Source organism: Pteropus vampyrus, unplaced genomic scaffold (assembly GCF_000151845.1).
Source record: "Pteropus vampyrus isolate Shadow unplaced genomic scaffold, Pvam_2.0 Scaffold25, whole genome shotgun sequence".
In the NCBI taxonomy this organism is placed as follows: Eukaryota; Metazoa; Chordata; class Mammalia; order Chiroptera; family Pteropodidae; genus Pteropus; species Pteropus vampyrus.
In genome coordinates this window covers 502,498-523,283 of record NW_011888806.1, presented here as the reverse complement: position 1 = coordinate 523,283, position 20,786 = coordinate 502,498, and the positions used below count along the sequence as shown (strand labels likewise).

General features: G+C 43.5%; 1 protein-coding gene across 6 annotated transcripts in view; it reads right to left on the bottom strand.

The window, feature by feature from the left end:
* Positions 1 to 20,786, bottom strand: part of TSPAN5 (tetraspanin 5) — a 281,029-nt gene that overhangs the window by 6,953 nt on the left and 253,290 nt on the right. For all 6 annotated transcript variants that reach the window (XM_011356250.2, XM_011356248.2, XM_011356249.1 and 3 more), the window contains 3 exons: positions 6,614 to 6,760; positions 2,517 to 2,687; positions 120 to 245 (listed from right to left, as the gene is read on the bottom strand). In XM_011356250.2, coding sequence (XP_011354552.1) covers positions 120 to 245; positions 2,517 to 2,687; positions 6,614 to 6,760 — 444 coding nt within the window. The remainder of the gene's footprint in view (positions 1 to 119; positions 246 to 2,516; positions 2,688 to 6,613; positions 6,761 to 20,786) is intronic.

Here is a 20,786-nt window from a genome sequence, read left to right as displayed (position 1 = left end):
GAGCTACAATTCGAAATAAGCAAGTAAGAAGAGGTTTCAAGAAAAAAAAATCATTGTGCTCATCCCACACACCAGTGTGATGCACAGAGCAGGCCAGCAATTTGCTGGCATCCACTTACTGCGGGGTCTTTAGTACAGCAGGAGAATGGCACGCCGCATCGCTCCCGACTTGCATTGGAATCTGTGCAATTGAAGTAAATATTTAGGTTCCAATCATCAGCTCCAAAAGCCCCACAGCACTGCCACTAGAGCAAACAGGAGAGAATTAGAACATCTCGACTTGGAGGCCGCCAGGCACTGACATTCATACACCCGCCCAAACGACCAACACCCACCTTCTGCCAGCATTAACCTTCTCTTCTGTCTCAGAATTTATTTTTAAACCAAACTGAACCTAAACAGCTCCTGTAAAAGCTTCCAAAATAATTAAGGCTGAAGGTGTGTAAGGATGTGCTGGCATTATGATTTAAAAGATTGATGAGACCCATGGGGGAAGGGCAGAGCAGTTGTACAGCAGGGCTCCGTTAGAATAAGATCTGTTTGGTTTGAGTACATGTAGGAACATTCTAGAAAGATAAACAAGACACTAAACAGTAGTAGTGTCTGAAGGAGGCAACTGGGGTTGTGGGTGGGTTGTCTAGAGACCTACTTTTTGACAAATCTGATCTCTAACCTTAATGGATTTTAAAATCTGTTTTATTTAGGTATCATTGACATACAATAAACTGCATATATTTAAAAAATGCACAATTTTATGATTTTTGACATATGTATATATCATAAAACCATCACCACACTCAAAATCGTGAACATATCCATTATCCCCCAAAGTTTTTGAACGTTACTTTTCACTATATGTTAGTACTCTGAATATTTTTAAACGAGAGCACGCATTTACATTTTTATATTAAAAGTGCAACCATCTAATTAAAATATAATAAAACAAGCTGTTACATTCAGTGGGGCTTCAGCAGGGCCTGATTCGAGGGCTGCTCCCTAAGTTCCTCTGTCATTTCCCTGGGCTGGACTAGCTCGATTTGTCTCAGTTAAGTAAACATCAAGTCTTGACCATTTTAAGCTTTCGGGACCAACAGCTACTTTAAAACATTAAACTCCATGAAAGAAAAAGAGAATCACATGAAATGACAGTATTTCCACATAAAGCAGACAGCATTTCAAGAGAACGTGTACACGCATGTTCCTCCAATTCATCTGGTCCTCCAGGGGCTGGGGCTGTGCATCTCGGGGTTTGCCTACAAAGCTCCATCAGGTTTGTCATGCAAACTAGGCAGCAATAATACTTGGCAAGGTGTGAGCTTGCATCCATTATGACCTAACAAAAACAGTGAAGTCTGCTGAGGAGATGAAACAGGGCTTAATTTCACACCTGAGGTACAGCTTGCTCTAGGATGGTCCTTGCTGCCACTGAACAAAACCAAAACAACTCAGCTCAGTTCTGAGTGCCTAACACAGGAGGCTGGTCGCCCCCAGGTAGTGCTGAAGCAGCCTTCTCCTCCCTACATCAAAGGGGACCCCAGCTCGTTCTGGAAAACTGGACCATTGGGCTTCTGTTTGCCCTCCAGTCCTGCCGTATACATTAATGTCACAGACACCGCTGTCCAGGTCTGCTCAGCTTATCCTATTTTGCAGTATGCAAATAAACGCCTGTCAGTTTGTAGGTCAATAACACCTTAAGCCTGATATAAAACCATGTACATCTTAGAGTGTCATAATATCCCCATAAGTTAAACAGTAGCTATTATTATTTCCATTTCATTGTTGGGGAACTAGGTCAAGGTCCTATTAGCCCAAGGTCACTTAGCTAATCAGATTTGGGCACTAGATCTGTTATCTTCTGAGCCTTGTTGATACCGCTTTGCATTTTGAGTGGAGCAGGGCATCTGTTACTTCCTTTGCATTGCAGGGGCTTTCACATTGAAATATTCAGAAACTTGGGTAGGAGGGGGCTATACTGTATAGATTCTTTGTTAGAGGCCACCACAGCTTAGAACTTTTCAACTTTCAGTTTTAATCTCAAGTGCTATAATGTTACTTCAATAGATATATTTTAGGAAATTCGTGGGCAAAGATTCTACCGATAAGTATAGTACTCTCAGCTGTGAAGTGTGGAGGGTGACCATAAAGGGGGCAAGGAGTAAGAGAGAATCCACATTTAATCTCAAATAAAATGTTAAAGCTATAGCAGAACTATACTCTTCAAATGTCAACAGGAAAGGGAACTGTTATTAGAACCTTCTTGCTTAAGAGTTTTCTTTTGTGGTCCTCTCAGTAGAAATTAAGGTAAGTGAAAATAAGACATTTCCATTTAGGGTTCGAACCATAGAAGTCATAGGGCAAGTCAGAAAATAATAAGTAGACAAGGAAACAAACCAAAAATCATGCAGAAAAGTCAGAGGTAGGTTTCAGCTGGCAGATGCAGAAGCCAGGAGGATGTTCTTTGGGGTCATCCTTCTGAGAAGGCTTTCAACTTGAAAATAAACCAAATTTAAACTTACATATTCCTGGGTGAAGTCTATGAGGTTTTGCAAATCAATGTCATCCCTGTACGCTCTGATGTTGTTGTTTATAAAGAAATACAGCTGGTCTTTGATCCAGTCTTTGAAAACGAATGCCAGAACCCCAGCGGTGAGCTCCAGGAAGAAAATAATTCCCAGGAACACAGAAAACTAAGAAAAAAGACACATGCACAGAGAAGAGTTATAAGGGCTATTCCGATCATATTCAGTTAAACAGTTCCTTCTAAAAAGGTTTGTAATTACATTCGGTTTTTATATACAGCTAAAGCAGATAAACTTCAGTTTCTTAAGATTCATTAATAAAATATGACAGTCCAAGAAAGGGTTTTTAAAAATTACGTCGCAGTCACATTTTGGGGCTCTGGTGTTCCCTTTGGCAATTAACCAACAAAGCACATAAGCAAACATGGATATCAGGAATTTCTCATTAGACCCACATTAAGGCCTAATGAATTTCTCCTGATTAATATGCTGCTAGACGCTAAACAAAGACCTGTCCCTATCTCTAATGAGCTTATGAAATGTTGAAAAGTAAATTATCCCAATATTTTAAGATCACCTGTTATTTGCTACTATGGCCTTGATCCTGTGTGCAATATATTCCTTTCATGGATTCAGACACTGCTTTCATTCCCCCTTTGTACCTGCTATATAGGGTAAAACAGCAGACATGTTTATCTTAAATGAAGAGATCAAAGAGGAAGCAGAGGGTGACTGTGGCATGAAAATAATTTCCCATCGTGAAAACGAAATGAAACCACTGGGTTGAGGGCCTTTCTTTGTGAAGTACATTTTAAATATACTTCGGTCTCAGAATATTTTAAATAACATCTGGCTAACGTAGAGACTGCTGGCTAATGTAGACACCAAGAGTTTTAAAATGAAGGTGAGAGACCATGGGTAATGTGGTAACTGACTATACATCTGGAGAAAATTCCCTTCCATCTAGAAGACTCAGAAGAGCCTCACCTTAGTCATATATCAACATACTATTCACACCCACGGTTCTTTCCACTTCCTACAACCCCACACTCTTACTCTTTTCAAATATTTTTGCTCAAATCGATTATGAGAAATGAGGCTGTGAAGGACCAGAGGGGAAGATAAACTGAAAGCAAACTTCTGATGACAAGAGCAGAAAGAGTGACACTGGGGCCACCCACACCTGCTCAGCAGAGCTCCTGAAGGCTGCAGGGCAGTGAGCGGTGGAGGAAGCAGAGGGAGCTAAAGCTGTCTGCTGTGTCTACATTCAGAAAGCAGACATCAAGCAGCCAACCAGGAGAAAACTGTATTAAGGAAAGGGTACAAAGGAAACTACACAGTTATTTAATACAATTAAAAAAAGACCAAAAAGCTTACGGTCTTATGCGATTTTGGGGTGGGTAGAGGAGAGGACAGTGGGGTGGGGCCATTTCATATTAGATGTCAGTATATCTGACAGTGTTTATCCTGGGTACCAGGTGCTGTTCTGGGAGAGTAGACATGAGCAGTAGGGTGGAAGGAAGAAATTAAGTGCCTGGCAAAGTCTAGGACCCAGTTCTAGATCCTCCAGCCCAGCCCCTCAGGTTCCACAGAGCTCCTGGTTATCTGTCCTTGATGAGTTCACTAGAAATAGAATCTAAAGAGTTGTTAATTATCATCAGTGGTACCAAATTTCAAAATAAGCTTTCCTTAATCTAGAAAGAGAGTTGAAAAATTTGTATCAATTTTACTCAGTGCCTATTCTATAGCGTAAAACAACTCCCATTTCTTTATTAAGTACCACTTCTGTATATGGAATTATGACAGTTATCACAAAAACGAGAAAATCATAGCTAGCTCATATGCACGTACACACAAAACACCGAGAGAAGTCAAGCAAAGTTTTTCATTAGATTTTTGTTCTCACCTCGTACACACTAGGAAAGTGCATTTTCCAGTTACCTTGGTAAATTTTCTCATGTTACACAATACACATATCACAATTTGAGTCCAACTTAAGTTCCTACCAAATATTTGGCAGAAACCTGCATGTCCAGGCCCTGTGAGCTAATTTCCCCATTTCCAACAGGCAGTGACAAACTCGCAGGCTTCATTCTAGGGCCTCAGTCAACACCGAAGCTCCATTGCTATTTCACGGCATAGCTCTTGGATTTTCTCTCAGCAGTTCTCCTGGCCTTATGGCACCAGATCGTTGAAGCTGTTTGGAGTCATGCTGACATTACTTCCTACTTATTTCATAGCTCCTACTCAAAGAAAGTTTTAGGGCACTTTTTATTGTTTGTATTAAATAGAGAGAGGGACCATTTAAAATATTCTCCAAGACTTAAATAAGCCCAGAAACAATACTTTTCTCATTTCTAACATGAGACTTTATATATAAAGGTGCTGATTTAAAGTCCATAGTTCTGTCTGTTCAGTTAACTCAGGAATCCTCAACTACAAAAATAATAAACTATGCTAACAAGACTACCCTTATAAACTAAACTATATTCAAGTAAATCATATTAAAGGGGATCCCACATTTGGGGGCATGAAGGCTAAAACTGATAAAATGGTGGCAACCAGTAAGTACAATCTGAGGCCAAAAATGGCTACAGAAAAGCTGAATGAGGTGAGCTCAAGCATTTAGAAGTACTTCATGCCAAGAAGACTGAAGGTTGGCAAGTTGCAATCAGGGACAAAATTCTCCTGGGGGCTCTTCGACTGAGTGAGGAATGAAGGACAGAGAGAGAGAGAGAGAGAGAAACAGACACATAGAGACAGAGACAGACAGACAGACACACAGAGACAGAGAAAGACAGACAGACAGACAGACACACACACACACACACACACACACACACACACAAATGGAGTCTTGGGAAATTAGCTATTCCCATCAGAGACCTATTTATATATACAGGACAGAGATCCAACTGTTCATTAAATTGTACACAGGACCAAGTATCCCTCGGTTTTTTCTATTAGCATGAGTCATATGAACCTTCAGGTTAAACAGCCTCCAGGACCTTGGCTGAGCCAGAGCTGCTTAAATTCAAAATGGGCCACCTTGGGTGGACAGTGAGTGGACAGTGTGAGTCTGCTCTTCTTAGGGACGTTCAAGAAAAGAGGCCAAAGGATGATATGGTCGAAGTGATAGGGAAGAGAATCACATTCTGCATGACTCTTGGGACTAGTTCTGGTCTATGCTCTCGATGATGTTGTGTCAGTAAAGGGCGATATTAAACTAATACTGTTCTCCAGAAATCCGACCATCTTCCCTCAGCAGAGGAAGGTGTTTTTGTTTGTTTGTTTGTTTTTAATCCTTTCTGGGTTTGGAAAGGGTAGTGGATGCTGTTGTATACAGATGCCACCAGAATGCCAAAATCCATACTGACAGGCACACTGGGCTGACCCTTGGCTACACCCAGCAATCCTATTTCAGATACAGACATGTACACGTACATAGGCCAGTTGGCTCTCCTTTGGAAGGAATCGCCAAAGAAAAGAATCTCACTTTTGACTCTTTACTTTTACTTTAATACTTATCTACTCTCTGGTAAGCCTCCTCCTCCAAAAATATTCATGCTGGCAGTGATCACATCAAACACCCTGCGAGGGATCTAAAAATTACGCTGGTCATACAAGGAGGATTCTGCCCTTTACCGTTTCTCCATATTCACCAAAACCTACTGCTTAACAGATTTAATCTGGACAGGCCACAGCCACCATGCTTATGTCTGATTTCCCTAAACCAACGACCTGAACAACTTTCTACTGTCTATGTGCTTAAAAGAGGAGGCAAAAATCACTTAAAAGGAGAAATTATACATATACATAGAACCACCTAAAAGTATTTTAAGGATTGGAAAGCAAAATCATGATATACGTTTACAAAATCTCTATGGACAACATATGGGGGTGACACATATATTATTAAGGAAGCATGGGGGTGGGGAGGGCTGGAGGGCCTAGACAGCTCTCCTAAGAGAAAAGCATTACCCAGGCCATATTTTTGCAGTGCTTTTGGTATAGCTCACTCTTGCCTAAAGATAGGTTGTCCTCCTGATATGGGCAAGTTTGGCTTCATCCTGAGAGTAGAGTGTGATACTTACAAACTTCAGAAGGAAAGTGTTTTCCCGTAGAGCTCCAATGCACCCTGCGAATCCCAAAATGAACATCACTCCTCCCACCACAAGGAAGAGCCAGACCGGGTCGAAGCCGCCGAGATCGGTGATAGAGGAGATATTGGACAGAACTCCCTGGGGGCGGAAAGAACACACAACAGAGCACCGGATGCAGGGTCAGTTTTCCAGCACGAAAAGATTATTGCAATTGTTTCCCGGCGCCCCCCACCCGCAAAGAAAAACTTCAGCAGTCTTCTCATTATTATGTGTGATTAATTTCTGAGACACCGTAAAAAAAAAAAAAAAGAAAGAAAGAAAAAGGAAAAAACTATGTTCTTTCCAAGTCTAGATAGGTTCATATCTTTAGTAAAACTATATAAAGCAAAGAAACGTACCAAGAAACTGTCATCAGCACCTGTATGGAGAAGATGTGGATGTAACTTTTGCTTTTTATGTCCCCAAATACAAGTGGTCTTGACTAAAAACAGGTGTGTAAGAAAAACACTTCCAAACACCCGGGAAGAGGGCTCATCCTTAAATCCCAGGGCCACGCAGTTGTCAGACAAGTGCCTGCTTCAAGCCCTTGGCATTTCTCAGGAAACTGGGAATCTTAGTGCTAACACAGAAGCCAGGCCCAGCCATAAGCCCCAAAGAGTTTTCCAGGGGAAAACTGCACCTCAGGATCTGCCCTTGAGCTTCATAGGAGACCCTGTCAGGCTCAGCTCCCCAGAGCCCACTCAGGTGGTCTGTGCAGGTGGTGTCCCACACAGAGTTATTAATTACAGGCATTTCCTTACCACCTTTTTTTAGGAATCAAGATTTAAGTGATTTACAAATCAAAAGTTACTCTCTGGCTTTCAACCCTTTGCTCCTCCTACCCAGAGTAATTTCATTTCTCCACAAACAATTCTTCACTGAAACCCCTTCTCCCCAAAGTATAGCACATCAAATATACCCAAAACTATGTGAGAAATTATGAGATTTTTCTCCCTCTAAAACACAAGGTACACATTTACTATTCATGCCTATAAGGCCAGCTACTGTTATTTTGAAACTGTGAATGCATGTAAGTCTTAAATACCCAGTATCATCAATATTTTATTTTCTTATTAAATTTTTTTGAACTTTCAAAGTACCCCCAGAGTATCATGGTATAGTTTGCTGTAAAGTCTTATTAAATACTTTATTTTTGTAGCATTCCTAATAACCTAGAAAAACAAAGTATTCATCTGATTTTATACTTGAACAAAAATGGAACCCAGAGAGGTTTAGTGACTTGCTGAAGGTTACAAAGCTATTAATTTTTTGGAAGCAGAATAGAACTTCTACTTCAATACTCTATCCCTACAAAGCAGAAGCTCTTCCCGGTCAGCACTAATCAACACCTGACTTTAGTTTTAAGTTTTAGCCCATTTTAAGGTAGTAGGAACATTTGTTAGGTTGTTAGGTTGTTGTTTCTTTGAGGTGGGGGGAGCATCACCTCAAGACCAGTAATAGGATATTAACATAGAACACGTATGAGGAATTAAGGACTCTTGAAATGTATAACTTAAACCTTATGAAAAAGGCCAGGGGTTTAAATAAATCACAGATGAAGGGTTGAGAGATTATGACAGCACTTAGGAATGTAGGGTGTATTCACTAACTTCTGGGGTGACATCACAAAAGGCAACCACACCCTTCACCAGGCTGCACAGACCAATGGTTTGATCCAATTTAATGTTTCTTAGATTTCCAAGCTCTGAAGTATGAATGCTCCAGGGAGAGAAAGGAAAACAGAAATACTGTAACCAATTTGCCACCTACACAAATGATGCTGAGAAAAAACTGCCGGAGAAGTCAGACAAAAATCTAAGCAACAGTGGTGAGAATCCAGTATTGGAAGGAAATGAACCTCTCCCTTTAGAATGTCTTTAAACACAGGTGTTAATAGTTAATGTTTGGGACCTGTTCAGTCAGGGGAACATAGAACAATATAATATTTAAAATTTTAAAGTTAACTTAATTGTGGGAGACGGAGACTCGATTTACTTGGCACCAAAAAGAGGCGGCAGTGGAGGTGGAGACGTCAGTTCCATCACAAAGAGGCCTTTCTAACACCAGCAGGGGTCCGGCAACCCTCAGAGAGGCTACCCAAGAAACATGGCTCCCCCTCGTGGGCAGGCCATGCTGCGAACCACTCTGTCAGCAGTGTTCCAGGTGGGGCTCCCCACCTGGATGGGAAATTGGGACTGACAGATCTTTAGCTTCCTTCCAACTTTAAGGCCATTCTATGATTTCATCCATTTTTAATGGGCTTTTTATTTGTGATTCACACTCGAGTCTGAGCAAAGATCAGATTGTTCTCAAACACTCTACTATGACCCATGGCTCTACACAAAGAGCTCTGTGAATCACAGGGACAGCCATCCGGGCAACTCCGGCAAAGCAAGCAAGCAAGCAAGCCGACACACACACCTGTGTCTGAAACGCCAAGATGCTCCCCGCTAAAAGGCGAGGAAGGACAATGCCACCTGGCAGTAGACTCCGGGATCATTTGTCCTCTCTGGGTTTCATCTGGGTTTTGCTTTAAGACAAACTCATTTTCATACTTTTACTTTCCCCAGCCTGCAGGGCCAGCCTTAATTTTGAGGCTGTCAACTGTTTCCATGGAAACATCAATCATTTGGGAGCCTAGCTGGACATCAGGTTCTACTCATTTAATCCTAACTTCCAGCAAAAGACAAGGTTGGAGACGGATTCTGTGGAAAATGATATTCTGCAAAGCATGGGAATACCAAGAACTTTATTTTTAATGGATCCAGAATAGATTCGAGTAGTTATCAGTTGAAAACTAACTCAAATCTTAACACACAAAGTGTGGAAGTCAATGCACAGTGCCCTTGGGAGATGATAAAAAAAAACAAAACTTTACTCTTTCACCTGTGCAATACTTCCAACTATTCACTAAAGGGCAATCTTTCTGTTTCTGACTACACAGAGAGACTAAGGAGGGGCTGAACAGAATCCTGGCAACGAAGTTTCTGGGTTACAAAAATGAAAGGGAGTGGACGGTTCAGCCTTCTGTTGTCTTAAACATGGGGTCTCTCACTGGACTTTGTAATTTTGTTAAGCTCCATCTGACAAATGAGTAAGAAGTGCTAGAACATGCCTGCTGAAGAATAATTATAAGTAAAGCATCTAGCTGACAAGAAGCAGGAAGGAAAAAAAAAAATCTAAGATTACAGTTAAGTCTGACAAGTAATTTAAAATAGACATTCAGATTTGTGGTAAATCCTCAGGAATGTGCAAGAACAATACCGGCAGATACCTTGTCTTCTGGGAACCTGTGGGCACCGCCCTCTTCGGGGAACCGTACTTTCCCCTTCTTGTAAGGATTCCTTCCCCCTAAATCCACTCCACGAGCCCCTGAGACCTGCCGATTCTCACATGACCCCACCGTCCCAGTGAGTTTGAAGCCTAAATTTCCTTCCTCGGACACGAGGATTTAGAACAGGCATCTCTTGTGGCCGAAGGGGTAACATGTCAAACTCTGGAGCTATGTGTGGTATGTTTCTCACCACGTGGAGAAAGTCGGTCTGCCGTGAGAAAGGGGAAGCCAGCACGTAAGAGAACATGAAGAACTAGGGTAGGGAGGAAAAATCCTAACAGTATAATAATCATCCTTGGCCTGACCATGAGCTCTGAATCACTCTAGGATCCTTCGAATATATCCACCTTGATTGCTCAGGCAGGTTCTATTTGGGTCTGCATTTGCACCTGGGGAGCTCTGCACAACATAACAGAAGCTCTGAATAAACTACACTTTTAATGCACACATTAAATGTACACACGCATGCACACATATGCGCACACACACGTATGACCAAAACTGGAGCTCACACTTCATGCTAGAAAAGTGTTGGGGGGTGGGGTGGGGAGCAGGCAAGGAGTAGAGGCAAGTATTGGATTTGATATGGTCCTTTTAGTCATCTGGCTGATATTTCCAGTGACCATAACCATTAAGCCAGTGTAAACAGTTTTTCTTCATGTTGACTCACTATCAATTCGGCTTCATTAATGAAATGAGTCCTGGATGGAACTTTTAAGTGCCTTATCTATGTCACTGACAAATAATACATGATGTGAGCTCCAATTCTCCATGTAAACTTGAATGTTGGATTTAGATGCCAACTTGTCCTTGGATTTAGATGCCAACTTATCAGAATTCAAACTATTTTTAAAAATGCAAAATGTCATCTGGCTACTCCTTTGTACCCAGAACTGCTGCTTCTGAGAGACGTGCGCACACAGAGCTGACATTTGTATCCCAGTAGTAAGTTCTTATCCTTCTCCACATGAATACTGCAGGCAAAGTCCTGTGACTGAAAGATGTCAAGGATACTGGATGTTGTAGGGAAAGTCAGACAATATCTTCCTACACAGCTGAATCTAACTAGAGTGAGGATAAATGGATGAGAAGCAGAGCAATTAGCCACATGTACTTATTCCTTTCACCATTTGTTTTGGCTGACGTAAAAGTGGAATTCTGAACAGTAATAGCTGAGAAAGAGAAAGAATGAGAGAGCCAGAGACCAAAACTGCAGGACACAAGAAAAATACATTTAAATACCATGGACTTGAGGATATAAGAGGACTTCTTATATTCTCAATGAATATATTATTATTACATTAATGAAAACTGGTATAAGTGAACATTTATAAGAATGCTTCATATCCATCCTATACGTTCCTATATGTATATTCTTATGTCCCTTAGTCATCTAAGTCTATAGCTGTTGCTGCAGCAGGCAGCAGAGGCAAAAACAAATTGACCATAACATAAAGTGCTGCTATAAAGACAAAATGAATACCAGTCAATTTTAAATGTTGAAAGAAACAAATATATTCAGCAAATTAGCCATCCCACGAATTGGCTTTTGGGGACAACTGACTTTTGGCATATCAGTTTGGAGCCTTTAAGAGTGATCTCCTCCAGTGAAAATAGAGATTTCCATTATCTAGTATCTCTCAGACCTTAGCAAGGAGACCAATACGTGTCTAAAGAGAAATAAGACACATTAATGGAATGTGTAAGGCCATATCGTTATAACAAGTTTAGAGAGCCAACAAACAAATGTGTCACTGTGCATCCATTATGATAAAAGGGATTCTAGCCACTTAGACAAGCTTGCTCTGGAATGTGGCAGAGAGTATTGCATCCTGTACAAAGCATCCTGGTACGGTACTCAAGCCCACCTGGCTCACCTACAATTTCCCCTGGAATCCTGAAACACAGAAAGAGAATAGCCTGGACAGGGCTAAATGCAGGGCAGAGAGACAAGGCATTATGACACAGACACCTGATCCTGAATCCCGGTTCCACTACTTACTACCTGTGTGACCTTGGGCAAGTTACCAAACCTGCCTAAGCCTCAATTTCCACAACAGCGAAATGGTACCCTATGTCTTAAGGTTATTATGAGGATGAAGGAAATAATCCAAGTAAATCCAAACACTGCTAAGTGCTTGGCACATAAGAATTCAATGAAAGTTTATCGTTATCGTCATGATCATAATCATTACATTAGACCAAAAGGACGATATTAGTTGCTATAGAAGCGCAGAGGAGCATCTAAGCCAACTGCACTAGAAAGGAATCTATTTTGCTGTGGCACTGTCCTTCTTGACCCCCTTCTAAGAAAAATCCCAGCCACGCCCAATGATCATGCCTAATGGAGGTGGCAGTAACTGACTTGCCAATCAGAGCATCTTTCTTCAGGAAATGGAAGTCACTTAAAAGACACCCAGAATAAAGGCAGAAGGCCAAACCCAAGAGTAAGCAAAAGCTGAGAGAAGGCAGAAGCCAAGAGTAGGTGGAAACTAAGAGCACAAAGAAATGGAGAAAAAAGGAGCAAGCAGTCAGTCAACAGTGGTGAGCGCAGTGAGCAGTGAGCAGCCGTGTCACCATGATGGTGGCACCTGAACCAGGGGCAAGGACACCTACGCTGCCAAGGAGCTGACTGGGCAGGCTGGTCACCAAAGATTCACTGCTCCTGAATGACCACCTGGTCCCTGAACCATGTGACTTCCCTGTTAAGCTCTCCTCGTTCAATGCTCGTTCAACAGTTTGATGAACATTGTATGTTCTAGGAAGAATGTGAAAAATCAGTCCGCCTTCCCACAGACCTCCAACTCTTCATCAGCACCTCATTCAATTATCTCTGGAATTTAAGCAGCTCTCCCTCACCCCACCCCGTGGTTCTGCAATAAAGGAACATGTGCTGAGTATAACTATTTCTTCTTGGAAGAGGTTTCTACACATGTGCACAGACGAAACGGCAAACGAAACTCCAGAAGGGCTTCAAACCAATAAACCTCAGGAGTGTCTGTGGTTTTTTTTTTTTCCACCACCAGCACAGAGCGTCCTGTGTGTGCCACCTGGCAAGCTTCAGTTCCTGCTCTCTCAACCTACACAGAAAAGAAATGCAAAAGTAGCATTAATAAGCCCTTAAGGTCTGGGACTCTTCTGCTTTGGCATATACAAGCACATTCCTTCCGACTGCCGGATGAGAAACAGAGACAGACATATGGAATGCACACTCAAAGCCAGGCCAGATGGACCCTTCTGAGGTTTATGAGACCAAGTCCTGATTCACCTTAAACCAGACCCCACTGAGGTGACACTGGTAATAATTTTCCTAGAGGGAGAGAAGCATTTCCCTACTCGAGAAAGGATGACAAGACAGGACATTTTAAAGAAAATGAGCTACTCAGAGAGGTGGTCCTGGAGTTGGAGATGGGGTTTTTGATATTGTCCACGAGAAGACCAAGCTGGGACCACGGAGAAACGTGCCGCTTAAAAATTCATCAAAGATCTTCAAAGAATGTTACAGGGCAAAGCCTCTCTGCATACCACCAAACATCCATCTGTCTAAGAACTGCTGCGGAGTCCAGAGAGAAGGCTTGGACCTCAGAGAGAAGGGTGCCCACTAGGGCCTGAGCCATCCGGGGGGATGCGAGGGGGCGGGGGCAGCATAACTCAAGGCCTGGCACAGAGATGCATGGTCAGGAAGACCAGTCGCTTTAAAGGCACATGATCTCCCTTTTTCTCTTTTACTCTCTCCCTTTTTTGATCTCTCCCTTTTACTCAAAAAAGTAACCAGTGAGACTAAAAGCAATCCTTTCTTGCTGATAAAAAGTGGCCACAACCTGTCTGTGGGAGGAACAGAAGAGGAAGGACAATCATCCCACAGATCTCCATAAAGCCTGCAATTAAGCAGCTGCTGGGGAGGCCAGCTATACCAAGTCCCATCACTGGAACCACTCACAGATTGGGACACCACTGTCACCATCCTGGTGTGAGTGACTGCCTCTCTGGACATGGAAACACATCCACATGCAAAAATGTCACATTTTAGAAATCTAGCATGTTCCTAGCCACTCTTCAGATATTTTCAGTTGCATTTTCAGAAGACAAGGAGACATACTCAGGGACATTCCTAAGTATAAAGTTCGAACCAGAATATGAGATAGAGGCTCTGATCATGGTATCCCCAAAACTAAAGTGAAAGCCCAGGTCATTTGTGCATTTAGAAAGGTCGCTCCTTGGGCAGCAAGTAGATAATACAGAAGCAGCAGGTAGGCTCCGTGGTGACCCAGGCAGGTGACACTGAGAATGGGAACAAAAGTGACATAAGAGCTACACTACTGGATATTGATGCTCGGCCAGCACTGGGCAAACTGGATTATTTCACCCTCACAAGAAACCTAGGAGGTAGGACTATTATCGATGACAGAAAACAGACCCAGAGATGGAGTAACGTTCCAGGTCACCCAGGTAAGAAAGAGGCAGAGCAGGGATTTGAGGCCAGCCCACCTGAGCCCAGAGCAGGGTTTTAACCACGCTCTACTGTCTAAAAAGCAGCAGCAGCAATGGGCAAGAGGATTATTTTCCACACTACGTCACATGCCTGTTCCTAAAATGTTAAGAAAAATATGTAACGTGATGTTCAAATGATATTCTTACCTCCGACTGATCACTAACTGAAAAACAGAGTGAACTGGAGACAAGACCTTCCCCTCCCTACACACATCGCCCCAGGCACAGGCAGAGAGCACTTCTCTCTCGCACCCTCAGCAAGAAAGCCCGTGAATAAAAAGTGGCCGAAGGCAGGACTGAGTGAGGGAATTGAGATTTCTCTGTGCTGCGCGACGCCACTGCCCAACTGGGGGAGCAGCTTCCTTTTTACTTAAACCTACTGAGGAGTTTTAAGGGGACCACTGGCGGAGCTCTGAGACAGTAATTTGGGGCTGAGTCCGTCCAGAAAGGAGCTGGTGGCCTTGAGGGGTAACACCTGCCTGCCCTGGAACTCTAGGGAGAGAAGAGGGCAGGAGAGGGCTGTCCTGGTGGGACTGGCCTCACCCTAATGAGTGATTCCAGGAGGAAACATGAGGGCGGCATGGGAGAGGCAGCTGGGGGTGATTAGCGACCTGAGATGGCGGCATTCAGAGGAGCACTTGGCTGAGCAAGATGGCCAGGTCTGAGCGGTGATGTCCACCAAGCTCAAGGGAACCACTAGGCAGAGGGACTCAGCAGGGAAGCTTCAAAAAGACCAAGACATCACCCCCTTCACCATCTGCCAGGCCCAGATGGCAAAGCCCTACCCCCAGCTTGGCACCAGCAGGAAGTGGGCAGAGGAGCACGTGGTGAGTGGGGGAGGGGTGACGGGAAGAAGCAGGGAGCAAAGGCCTCACTCCATCCTCTCTTCAGGGAACCAAGGCAGATGGAGCTGGGCGAGAGAGACCGTTTAACACAAAGGTAGGTTTGGCGGTGTTGTTATTATCCAGGCCTTTGTAAGAACTGGGGCTGGACTTATGAACCTCCAAACGAGAGCAGGACTGAGGTATCTGAGAGTGAACAACAAAGGCAATAAATTCTGACCCACCTGAATTTTCATTCCCGAGAAAATGGTGAATAAAGTTTAGAAGGACATATAAAAAGAGAAATGTTAATTTTCAATATATTTTATGTGTTTGTCGAACACACTGGCATGTCAGACCACATGCTGGTTTGCCACGTACTGAGCAAGGGCTGTGTGGTTTTAAGATTTCCAGCTACAACAGAGAACTTGAGGAGATGACTTGGATAACTGAGGATGAGAGAGAGATACAGACAAATTTCAATCAATAAACTGAAGTCTTCGAAGAAGTATTTTCAGCATCTCAGAAATGTCTCCTTAAAGTTGTTTCAAAGCCAAAGCGTGCATTTTTCTGTCCAAGTTATGTGGGTACCCGCTTCCACCTTCCGCAGCCCCCCCACCCTGAGTTATGAAAACTTGACAGCTACTGCTATGAATTGCCTGAATCCCTGAATCTCACTGTCTCTCATTTTTCTTCCTGGGAAGACTGGGAAAGTTTTTCCAGGGGAGTCTACTATACGATTGTGACAGGAAGCAACTGGAAGTTTCTGAAGTGGGACTTATGGTTACAATCAGGGGCAAAGCCTAGAGGCAAAAGAATCACACACACCGGTCCGCAGGAAAGCCAAGGAGAAAAGCAATAGGGGCTGGAGCTCTTCCAATTCGCATTGCCCCAGTGGGGTCAGAACTGCACACCAACTCTTTCCTTGCAGCCCGCTCCTTACAGAGTGCAGCCGGGTGAGTGCAATGGAAGAAAGACTAGGGAGGACTGCAGAGGGAACAGGGGGAGAAGGTCGATTTCCAGTGTGGCTCTCTGAGCCTGTTTCCCCACCTCTGAAACAGCAGGTCGTCCTTCTCTAACAGTTTAACCCAAAGGAGGCAGAGATCACCGAAGTGAAAACGAAACCCCTTTGCGAAGAGCTGTTTTTCCTGTGTGGTCTTCCACAATGTATGAAGTTCTTCTGCATATTCATATTCATTTAGTCACAAACATCTTTTGGGCATCCACGGTGTGGGAGGCTGATGCTAGAACTGAGCCTAAAAGGGTGAAGACAGGCTCCTTTGCCCTCAAGGAGTTTTCAGGCCAGAAAGCCAGGCTGGGGTGTGCACCCTCCAGCGGATTACAGCCTCCACTGGTAGGCTGGTGCTGGGTTGGGGCAGGGGGGGGCGGGGAGCAGGAGGAGCAAGAGAATCTCAACCTCACACTGAAGATCAGTGAAGGGCACTCGTCCTGCTCCAAAAAGCTTAGTCTCCCCTCGGCCCCCACCCTCAACAACTCTGCTGGCAGCACTTCACTCTGATTGTTAGAGATATATCACTCTGCCTCTCGCCCCCACATAAAAGCAAAGTAATAAGCATAAATATGGGACAAAATGAAAAAGGATAGGTACCCCTAATTTTGTCTCAAAATGAGACAATCATGTAGGTTCCCATTTTTGTGACAGAAATAAATGGCATAAATAAACTTTCTTTCCTGACATCCCAAATTAATGGATTTGCTACTTCTAACACTGTACCACTATCAAATCAGACATCAGAAACCACATGTAATACTACTTCCTTTTATGCTGTTAATGTAGTGTGCTTACTAGGGATCTGAGGTGACTACTGACTTCTTTAACTGAATGATACAAGCCACAAAATAGCCAGGGTTAAAAAGGATGCTTTCATCATTCACTTGCTCATTCATTCTTTCGTAAGCAATATTTTCTGAATACCTACTGTGTACCAGTTATTGTTCTAGGTCCTGGAGTGTGGCAGTAAACAAGTCCCGGCCATCACAGGGCTGGGTTGACTTTTTTGTGAGCGGGGAGAGCAATGAGCTTGTTATGAGCTTGTCAGCACATAAGTGATAAGTTCTATGAGAACACAATGAGAGAAGCACAGAAAAGAGGAGAAAATGGGCTGGGGTGGAGTGAGAGTGGCTACTTTAAACAAGCCGGGAAGGCCTATGATGGACAAAAGTGACATCCGAGCACAGATCAGAAAGCAGAGTGACAAAATGCAGCTGCGGGGGACAGAACACCAGGTGTTAAAGAGCAAGTGCGACGGCCCTAGGCTGGTGAGTCATGTTTGAGATTTCGGAGGAAGAGCAAGAGGATGAGTAGGGGCTCGAGTGTGGCAGGGGAGGGCACAGGGAGGGCACCTCATTGGAGGGTTTGAAGCAGAGAAGTGACAGATCCGTCCTTCGTTTGCAAGTATCACTCCGGCTGCTGTGTGGGGATGGGCCTGGATGGCAGTGGGGGCTCAAGAGCAGAGGCAGAAAAATAATTGAAGGGTTCTGCACTAATGCAAGCAAGATGTGGTAGCAACTTAGACCAGGATATAACAGTGTAAAGTATATTCTCAATATAGTTTCGGAGTAGAGCTGACCGTGTTTGCGGATAGACTGAATGTGGTATGAGAGCAAAGATGGGTGTCAAGAACACCAGAGCAAGCGGAAGCACAGAGTTGCGGTTTATTGCAATTGGGAAGGGCAGGTTTGGAAAGGAAGGGCAGGGGGAGTCGGAAGTGTTATTTTGGATTGCTAAGTTTCAGAAGCCCACTGGGCATTTAAGTGGAGATGTTGGGTAGGCTACTGGCTATACAAGTCTGGAGTTCAGATCAGGTCTGCAGCAAAGATCTAAATTTGGAAGTCATCAGTGTTAGATGGCGATTAAAGCCCCATGCTCAAATGACATCTCTGTAGAGCATGAGTGAAGAGAGAGAAGAGGTCCTAGGGCTTCGCTGGGGCACTCCAAAATTTAGAGGTCGGAGAGGTAAGCTGGAATTACCAAAGGAGTGAAAGGAGTGTGAGAAGGCACTGCTTGTGAAGCAGGAAAACCAGGAGAGTGTGATACCTCAGAAGCCAAGTAAGGAAAGCATTTCTAGAAGGGAGAAATGATAAACCACCCCTCAGTCTTTACTTTACTGATAAGGGTTTCTGAGCACCTGGATGAGAAAATGATGTGCTCCGTGACCCAGATGCGTTCAGTAAGAAAGGAACAGGTTCCTAAGTCCGAGGATAATCAGAGCTAACGTGAAGAATATGGTCTATCTACAAAGACAAGATGCAGAAAAACAGTCTAATGTAATGACAAGTAGATGGATTAGAAACTGCCTGAATGATGACACCGAGGGCACATATAAGTGAATGAGTGTCAACCCTAAAGGAAATTTCTAGTGACAAGTCATTGGACTCTGTCCTTGGCATGCTCAACATATCAGTGGCTTTGATCAGTGATGACTAAACTTGACTGCAATCAGAACGATTTAGGAGGCTTATGAAAACAAAGTATTCCAGTGTCCACCTGGACCTACTGAATCAGTAGGTGGCACTGGGGCAAGGAACAAAAGGAAAGCCTGAGCAGCAGACAGAACCGAGAGAGAGGGTTGATCAAAATGTACAGCTAAAACCAAGCTGAGTGGAACAGGGAATGTGCTGGATGATGACTGGGAAAATGTGGAATCCTACATTTGACTCTGGATAGCGTAAACCAAGCTGGATCTGAGACCAACTTGAACTCTCAGTAATCAACAGCGTGACCTCAAGCTGCAATGACAGGAGATGAGAAGAGAAGGGACATAATTCAGCCATACCCTCTTTGTCCCCTAAAGCACCTGTCGAGGGTCAGAAAGCATGACCAAAATGCTGAAGGGGCTCCACCCAAAGAGAAGCAGATGTTTAGCTGAGAAACTCAGAAGGAACCAGGACTCCATCCTGATTACCTCAAGGGCTAACGTGTGGGACTTATTCTGTGGGATCCAATAGGAAAGAGCCACAATCAGTGAGTGAAAACTCTTAGGACATGGTTCTATTTTGGTGGAAGGAAGGTAGGTCTTTTTAAGAGTAAGAGTGACCCAAAGGGATGGAAGCGGTTGAGTACTTTACCATAGGAATTGTTTAACTTACATACACTCCAAATTAGCATTTGTTGCAATACTGTAATTTATGCATTATGTAAGTATTTTATATATATATATGCACACCCTTCCTAGACTGTAAATTCCCCAAGGAATTACATCCCCAGAGTCCAGCATGAGCCCTGTCTCATGCCATGTGCTCAATAAATGTCATCTGAATGAATGAGATGATCATGGCTAGATGCCATCAAGCCTGTTGTACAATTGCCAATCACGCTCCATCACTGTTAATATTCCTTCTAAAACAGCAGGTCCTATGATTTCTGAAAAACTACACATAAACCAGCTTTCCCTGGAGACACAGTCATCCTCTGCATCTTCACAGTAGATTTGGAATTTAGATAAAATGAATTATTTAATTATTATGTCAACAATAATATTTGCCCTGGGTTTAAAACTAAGCCTGGTATTAAGTAAGAGGGGTAATAATTTTTGCCTCTAATGTTTCTGTACTCCACATAAAAACATGTATTAAGGAAATCTGATCCTTTCAGCTGTGACCCAGTTCAGAGACTTACCTTCTAGGCCTCCTTTCAAGAAGATGCCACCGTATCTCTCCGTTGAGGAGAGGCAGGGAGTTACTGATTCATGCATACCTCCCACCTACTATAGCTGGCTGTGGTTCACCTTGGAACCTCACCCCATCAGAAGCCTGGTTCAACTCAGAGGTTAACCCAAAAGGTTTTGCAAGAACAGCCTTTGCAGTTACCAAGGCAATTAAATGCACATTATGTCCTCCTTAAGATACCTCAAAACAAAACCAATTCTCTGGTCCATGAATCAGAGCCCAGAACTCTCCTAAACTTTGAGGCAGCTTCCAAAGCTAAGATTTTGTCCTTGTCTCTATGTAGGAGTGGACATGCTATGGTCATGTGTCCAGAGGAGGGAGCCGCATCTGCTTCATACCAGGCACTGTCTTGGGGGCCACTTCATTTAAATTTAAATCCCCACTGCATAAAAAAGAAAAGGGCATCTCAGAGAAGTTAACACAGTTGTCCAAAGTCACACAGATAATAAATGGAGGAGCCAGTATTTGACCTCAGGTCTGTTCGGTCCAAAGTTGTGCTCTTTTCCACACAGCAAGCAGAGCGATCTTAAAACAAAAGCCAGATCAGGGCACTCTCTTGTCAAAATACCCTAGTGACTTCTTCTCATCCAAACTTCTGCAGGACCCTGTCTGCTCAGGCTTCTGTCTGCCCCTCCTGCCAAATCCCCTACTACTTCTTGCCCTTGTCCTCTCCTCTCCCTTCCAGTTCTACTGGCCTTCCTCCTGTTCCTAGGAACGACCACTTGGCTATTCCCTCTTCCTCCTGTTCCTAGGAACGACCACTTGGCTATTCCCTCTTCCTCCTGTTCCT